This window comes from Pteronotus mesoamericanus, unplaced genomic scaffold (assembly GCF_021234165.1).
Source record: "Pteronotus mesoamericanus isolate MK-2021 breed Mesoamerican mustached bat unplaced genomic scaffold, CSHL_Meso_final contig_65, whole genome shotgun sequence".
NCBI classification, from domain to species: Eukaryota; Metazoa; Chordata; class Mammalia; order Chiroptera; family Mormoopidae; genus Pteronotus; species Pteronotus mesoamericanus.
In genome coordinates, this window is record NW_026555228.1 from 11,114,307 (window position 1) to 11,122,694 (window position 8,388).

General features: G+C 49.8%; 1 protein-coding gene across 1 annotated transcript; it reads right to left on the reverse strand.

The window, feature by feature from the left end:
- Positions 1-92: 92 nt before the first annotated feature.
- On the reverse strand, positions 93-2,217 carry KLHL34 (kelch like family member 34). Its single transcript, XM_054581204.1, has one exon. It carries the CDS (start codon positions 2,215-2,217, stop codon positions 265-267), a length of 1,953 nt encoding a protein of 650 aa, XP_054437179.1. The 3' UTR covers positions 93-264.
- Positions 2,218-8,388: the final 6,171 nt, after the last annotated feature.

Consider the following 8,388-nt stretch of genomic DNA (forward strand, 5'->3'; position numbering starts at 1 on the left):
TTTGGAAGTCCATGTCTAGCCCAGTACGAGAATTTCTACAAATCCCCAGCTCACTGAAGCTGATTCACATACCCTTCTATTTGATCCCTGCTGTCTCCTCTTCTCAGCTTAAAGGGAAATATGCCTCTTTGACCAAACCCTTATTTGTCTCCTTAATCTTTAGAAGCCACTCAGTTCCCAAAGTCTCATTTTTAGGAAAAGCCCACGTGTTGCTCTGTAAACCTGCTCGAGCATGATTTTCTCCTCCCTGGACCTGAGACTGCCCTAACCCATTAAGCCCAACGCTAAATCTGGAGCCTCTCCGATCTCTCCCTCCCTTTCCTCGTCCCCACCCTCAGGCAGCTGCAGCACTGCGCACTGCAGGCTGCTCCAGGCCCAGGGCAGCGCGCAGCCAATGTCCTCCCAGCGGTCCAGGTCGAGATCATAGCCCACCACGTTGCGGGTAGGCACCTGGCGCGAGTCTCGCCACTTGACGCCCCCCAGCAGCAGCGCTGTCTCCTCCACCACTGCCAGCCCATAGCAGAAGCGGTCGTAGGGCAGCGGTCGCAGCCGACTCCACTGGTCGGTGCAGGGGTCGTAGCGCTCAATCTCAGAGAAGGGCTCATAGCGCCCCAGAAAGACAAACACCGCACCGCGAAGTGCAGCCATGTGGTGCCCGAAGCGGGCTGTGCCCATCGGCGCTCTCCTACTCCAGGCCCGCTCCCCGGGGCACAAGGAGTACATGTCCTTGAGGCTGCTCGCGCCGCCCTCACCTCTCCCTGACTTGCCCCCGGAGATGTACACGACCCCGCGGTCCCCAACAGCCCCTGCGTGACCGTGCAGGGCCCGCGGCAGCGCCCCAGCCGCGGTCCAGCGGTCCCGGCGGAAGTCGTACATCTCCACAGAGGCCAGCGCCTCGCCGCCCGCGCCCAGGCCCCCGACGGCCAGCAGCCCCTCGGCCACAGGGCCACACCAGAAGTGGGCCCGCGCTTCCCGCATAGCGGGCACCGTCGTCCAAGTGTGGAAGCGTGGGTCATAACGGTGCACTTGGCCGGTGACTGCCCGCGGGCCGTCGGCCTGGGGAGATGATGAGCCGCCAGAAGGGCTCTCCCCGCCCAGGACGAACAGGAAGTTGCCTGCAACACACACGCTGTGCCCCAGAAGCGGTGCGGGGAGCCGCGTGAGGCTTTGCCAGCGGTGATTGTAGACGTCGAAAGCCACCACGTCCTCGGTGAGCTCCCACTCGCCATCCTCCTCCTCTTCTTCCTCCAACTGCTCCTCTTCCTCCTCCTCCTCTGGCTCCACTGCGGCTCCCCTGCCCCTGGCTGCCCCCTGAGGGACCACAACCTCCTCTGTGACCGCCTCCTGCGCCCTGCGACCCCCGACCAATAAGATGCGGGTTTGTGGGCTCCGGACGCTGGTCTGCACGCCCTGCAGGAGCGGCTGGCGAGAGGGCGCCGTATGGTAGTTGAGGGCCTGGATGATGAGGCCTTTGACACGGGCAGGCAGCACGAGGCCGGAGCCCGAGTACACGCGCCGCAGCACGTTGGCAGGCACCAGGCCGAAGCGGACGCGCTCCAGCAGCGCGGTACAGTGGGCCAGGCGTTCGGCCTTGGGCTCCTGTCGCAGCCAGGCCAGTGCCAGACACAGAAGCCGGGCCTCTGGCACGCGCGCCACGTCGGGGGCACCAAGCACGGCCTTCAGCGACCCGGGGTTAAGCTCCAGCAAACCCACGGAGTCCACACCCCGCGCCAACAGCTCCCGGAGGTGACGCACAATATAGCGCTCGGCCGCGTCCAGCGTATGCATCAGACCAAAACGCGTCGCCACATTGGCAGCGAAGCAACAGTTCTCCGGGGCCAGCAGACGCTCCAAGTAGCGGCCACACAGTCCCAGGGCCTCGGTGACCTGCAGGTAGCTGGCGGCCTCCAGCGTATCTTCCACGGTGTCCATAGAGAGCGGCAGCCAGGCGGTGTAGATGAAGTCCAGCAAACGCTGCAGGCCAGCTGCCGATGGCACGTGCAGGTGGATCACACGTGCCCGGGATTCCTGGGTGTGGCTCTTGAACAGCGCCCTGAAGTAGTCGCTGGAACATGCGAGGAGAGACCTGTGCGCCGGGAACTCGGTGCCCTCGGCCTCCAAAGTGACGTCGCACAGGAAGCCCTCGGCGCGCAGGGCCTGGTAGCCGGTGAGCAGTGCGCCGCCATGAGCTTTGCAGTAAGACAGGAAGTAACTCATGATGCCCAGGGCGGGAAGCGGCTGGGCGGGTGCTTGGGCCAGCCAGGAGCCTCCGGAGGCATCTTCGGGCCCTATGCACAAGTCTAGGGGGCCCCTAACAGAGGCCCATTGTTTCCCTGCTCAGCTTAAAGCCGGGGGTTCCTTCATCCAGGTTCACAGACCTCCCCGGATCCCTCTCAGAGCCAATTCGTTCGTGGAACGGCTTCCAGAAGCCCCTGGTAGTGGAGGGCACAGAGTTTGGAATCTTCCGAGGGGATGCAGGGTTTCTGCGGCTGCGGAGGTTGCCGGCACGTTGCCCAAAGCCCCCTCCCCGGCCCTGTTTGGGGAGCCCACACCTGTGCGCCAGGGGCAGCAGGGGCCTCGCACCATCACCTGGAAGGGCCGACCTGCGAGGGGACCGACTCCCGGGGGTGCTGAATCTCTGACGGCCGAGGTGCGCAGATGTGGCCCGGCGGCTCGGGGCGTCCGGGGAGTACAAGGCGAGGGCTCTGACGTCCCGGGGGTAGACAAGGAGGACGGGTTCTGCGGGCAACCGCGAGGGCCTGGGACAACTGGCTACGGGGCTGGTGGTGGTGAGCTTATTCTGCGCGGAGGATCAAATCAAAGCCTGGGGGATTAGGGCAGGGAGGGGGGTGCGGGTCAACGCGGCGGGTCGGAGGCATGATTGGGCGCCGCACATAACAAGCCGGTAGCTCACAGCGACAGGAATAGCGCGCGGACTCGGCCTCCCCTGCGCGCCCCGCCCCGCAACCCGGCCGTTGGCCCTGAACTGAGGGCAGGGACCTGACTCGGTTGACCCGGACATCCGCCGATCACCAGGGGGTCCTGGGAACCCGGCTGGGGTTTGGAGAAAGGCGCTCATGTCTACCCGGCCCCTGTGTCTGATAGTGTCTGGGGACGGGTGCCCGGCTGAGCTGGAGTGTTGACCACCCGGTGTTCCAGGAAAGAAGCCTCCGGCGCCCAACTTTCTGTTTTAAGGAGTCCCTAATTAATCCGGCAGGAACGGGGATTAAGCGGCGATTTTGCACGCCGACACCCAAGAGGCCGCTGTGCGCAGAGGAGCCACTGGCGGGAACCTTGCCCAGGTGAATCCGGGCTTCCAGCCAGCGGCGCTAGGTAAACACTCCCCACACCTGGACTCACCTTGAGAGATGTTGACCTACTGTACGCCTTTCCCGCTTGTCTCAGATTCTGCATTCGGGAATTTGCCCCAATTCTCGTTCCCCAACTCCAGCTGAGTTCTCCCTGCCTGTTCCTGGACCCTTTCCGGCCCATCCCTTGGCAGAGTGGACGAGGAGATTGTAGGTGACTCGAGTTTTCTACCTTTGGCTTTAAGAAAATACTTCATTCCAGTTTCTCTCCCTGATTTCCCAGTCTCTGATCTAATGATTTAGCCTGCTAGATCTTCAATGTCATAACGAGATAATGGGCAGCAAGATTGCAAAGCTCTATACAGGCTGGAGTTTTGTTAGGGCCCCTCCTCATGAATATATTTTTATAAGATGCACCCAGCACAGAAATGATGACTAAAACCACCTCAATCTTGAGACATTAGAAAAACAGTTCTCCATCTCCTCCATTCTGCTCTTAAATAACTAAATGATCACTATAACTTTTCTTGCCAATTTGGAGGCTGCTCCTTGCTTTACTTTCATTTAGAATGGATTTTTCTATTTTGTAATGCAGCCCCTATAGCAGTATGGTTTAAGTGAACCTTTTGAGGGTGTCTGAAATAACTTGCATTTCTAACAGTTGGGGTTATATTTCATAGGAAAAAAAAAGCCCAAGGAAGATTAAAATTCTATCATTTTCTGCCTGATATGCCATCAGTACTTACAAGGTCTCCAATTAGAGGTAATTCTGGAAGTGCATAAAAATATTAGTAAAATGATTTTGCCTTCTTGTCAAAGATGAAGCTACTTTATGACAAATTAACCAAATTATAAAATGTGGGCAGGGGCTCAGGTTAAGGGCTTGCTTAAAACTCCAGAGGCTAAATATACTCCAATTTGAATTCCTAATGTTAGAGATACAGATGGGTTCGTGGTTGATTTTTCTTTTTTAAGTACTAAAATTCTTAGTTCAAAAATAAAATACCAGTCTGGTTCACTCTTTACAGATATCTATGGTGAAATTAAATGGCCTTTACTCAACCTAATAGAATTTGTTATAAGGGATATTTGAGATCATTTAGCTAAACCCTCTCCCTTTACTCTGCATTTTCTTGATTTTCTTTTTAAACAATTGTGGCAAATGAGTCCCAGAGAGAGTACAGTTTGCCTGAGTGACTTGGATATTGATTACCGAGTCTGGACTGGAATCCAGGTCTTCCCCCCTCCCCACCACATTATGTGACCTCAGGTATGATAAAAATAAAATAGTGCAACACAATTTACTGAAACCAATTTCAAAATGATAAAGTTGAAATACAGATATTTAAACAGCATATTTTTAACCCAAAAATCAGATTATGTCTGTCCATCACCAGGCACTCAGGATGAATCCAAAATGTCACACTTGAGAATAAAGATGCTAGGGAAGACTTTAAACTCTTGATACCAACAATCCAATTTTACATAACAAGAATGTGTTCATTGCTGGCCCAATATGGCACCTTAACATGTTTTGCCATTGAGGATATGAACAACTGTGTTAACTGAAGAAATGTGCATATTGGATGTGTTTACAAGGTCTGGTTTAGAAAATGTATTGTCAATTCATCCAAGAACATTCTTGTCCTTTGAGTAATGCTTATGGAAAATATCAATACTTTAATTTCTATGCAATATTAAGTATGTTGAATAACATTTCAGTCTGTGCTTTTTTAGTTGTTGTGGTAAGTGTGCATCTTAAGTTGGGTCGCTTAGAAGCAGGCCCTACAATCCAACGTGAATGCAGGGTGATATGCAGATGTGACAGGATTTGATCATTATGTTGAAAATGATATTTGCCCTGACCAGTGCAGCTCAGTTGGTTGAGCATTGTCCCACAAAACAAAAGGTCGCCAGTTCAATTCCCAGTCACTTGCCTAGGTTTCCGATTCCTTCCCCAGTTGGGACACATGAGAGAGGTAACCGATCAATGTTTCTCACATTAATATTTCTCACTCTTTCTCCTTCCCTTCCCCTCTCACTAAAAATAAATAAATTTTTTAAAAAGAAAATGATCTTTATGAGTTTCCCTCCCACTTTAGACTATCAACCTCTTGAGGGCAGGCAATTTTTTTTCTTGGTCTTCATATCTCCGGCCCCTCTCATGGTCTTGGGCTCAAGTAATGTTGAGTTAAACAGATATAGGGAATGACAACATCAGGAGGAGTAAAGGGTTACTAAGAGGGACTTGGCTGGGACAATGACATCCTTGTGGTTCTCTTTCTTCCCTTCATACAGTGGGGATTGAAGACACATTCTGATAACGCCATGAATTAACATCCCTAGAAATCAAGTGGGTGACAGGGTGGCCCCCTAACTGGGGAATCTAGGTGGATTCAACTCTTCTGAAAAGGCCAGACCCACTCATCCAGCCACCATTGCAACCTGGTGCTGCCCTGCAGCCCAAGTCCTTTACCTAGACCAGCTCCATGTGGTTCTCAGCACCCAGTGAGGCGCAGGGCCCTAGGTGCCCCAGCAGGCCCTCTGCACCACAGTTTGTATGGCTGGGCTTCTGCCGAAGGCCCAGCTTCATATTCTAGCATGGCTTTTGGGACCCCGCAATTTGTCCTGAACCCCTCACCACTTGTCAGGACTGTGACCTGCTGTCGGCGATCCCTTCCATGTATTTGCACCTCCTGTGACAGAACCTAGAACTAAAGTCCTCCAAACACCCACCTTACCTCCCACGTCAGAGTGGCACTGCTAGTTCGCCATGCCACTCCACTTTCCCTGAATTGGCCCTACCTAGCTAAACCTAAACTCCATAGTTTGCACCTCTGAAACAATTCTATGAGTTGAAAAAATCCAAAACTACAAATGTCCATGTGTAATGGGCACTTAAAATATTTTCTGCAAATGTGCTTTTTTTTTGTAACAGCTTTACCTAGATATATTCACATACCATACAATTTGCCCATTTAAAGTATACCGTTCAGTGGTTCTTAGCACATTTACAGTTGTGCAACCATCACCAGAGCCTAGTTCTGAAATATCTTCATCACCTCAAAAAGAGACCCCATATCCTTTAACTATCATTGCCAGTCCCCCAACCCCTAAGCAACGATGAATCTACTTTCTATTTCTAAATATTCTAGGTACTTCATATGAATGGAATCATACAGTAAATACTGGTCTTTTGTGACTGACTTTAACTTAGAATAATGTTTTCAAGTTTTCATCCATGTAATACACTTTTGAGGAACAAAAAATACTATCTATAATAATAGTATTGGGAACCTTTTCTCAAAACCATAAAACTCTAAAATGTGCCTGTTTGAGATTTAGGATACAGTTTTTGGCAGGTTAACTTTTTATCATCTATCATTACTGGCTCCTTTATGCTTCCTTCCAACAGACAGCTTCTGGTGACCTTCATGGAGAGCCTATTATTAGAAATTGACACATTAACTAAGTTAATTGTGAAAATATAATTACAAACAATAACAGACATGTGGTAGAGAACAAATCCCATGTTATTTTCACCCTCTTCCAAGACCTTTTTTTGTTTATGTGAAATGTATTTTTTCTTTGTGACATGCAGTTCAAGTAAAAGACTTTCAAGGGGAGAGTTTTAATCATGAGTGACTTTAATATTTTTACCCAGCTGACAGCTTAAGGAGCAGGGTGGTGGGCAAGGAAGGACTGGGCTTTGGGGTCAGCCACACCAGGGCTCAAATTTCAGATCTGCGCCATGTTTCTTTAAGTAGGTGACTTAAATCCTATGAGTGTCATTATTTTAAAAAGGAGATACTGACTCTACACATAGCATTGTTAAAATTATATTATTTATATATAATTTTAATATATATTTATTATTTATAATTTTATATATATTTTTAGATATATAATATATATATATTATTTATATATAGATACATATATGACTGCTCCTGGCACAGGTACCCACAACAGATATGAGTTTTTCCTACTTCTCCCTCCTTTGGCTAAAACCCTCTGAACACTCATAACACCAGAGCCTAAGCAGCCAGGAAATTTAACAGAGCAGTGGTTCTCAGTGGTCCCGTGCAGGATCATCTGGGAATATCTTAAGAAGTGTAAATTCTTGGCCCCACTTCAAACCTACCACATCAGAAACTCTGAGGGTGGAGCCCATCAATCTGCTTTAACAAGCAGTCCTAGTGGTTCTCATGCACTGAAAAGTGTGACAGAGGATTGTTAGTAATTCCTGCTACATCCTGAATTTACTATTCTCAGTAATGACTTGTTATAGATGTGATGTCAACATCTTCCAAAAAAAAAAAAAAAAGAGGAAGCTCCCTAGCTCCAAAAGATCAGAGGTTGGAGACTCAGATGGGAAAAATTAGTGGCCTCTACCCCATGTTAATATGACTGGTCATATTAACAAAACTAGGTTGTGGGCTTGTTTGACCTTCTGTCCCCCCACAAGATGATGTTATTAATAGCAGATCACTGGTAACCAACAAATTTTCCCAGACAACACTTGATTCAATACTCAGATCAGAAGGTACCTGTAGCCTCGATTTCCTATCTGGACAGCACATTTTGAGAGGCTCTTGTATAAATCAGGAAATGCCCAGAGAGGCCAACCAGAAGGAGGTGGGGTCTGGGAACATTTTTTTCTCATGTAGGGAGCAGGTGAAGTGGCTGGAGGTTTTAGGCTAAGAGAAAATAACCCTCTTGAGGTTAAATGATCACTATTTTCAACTTTCAGAAGTGGGCAGAGGTATTCTTGTGGTCACAGAAGGTAGACTCAGGACTAGTACATAGAAGTTACAAAGAAAGTTTGCCACAGCACAAATAAGGACCTTCTAGCAATTTAGGGTCTTGAAAGAAACCATACAAGTAGAAGTAGAATGTGGCAGGCCATAAGAAGAGTTACCTGAGGCTTGGAGAAGATAGGGCCCCCAAAGTGACAGTTTAGCAGAACACCCTCTGTGCATATCCATCCAGTCACTTTCACTTCCATCTGCGTCCCCTTCCGGGCAGACACCCCTGGGACCCTGGAGCCCTCCTGGCTTGTGCATGTGAACAAAAGCAG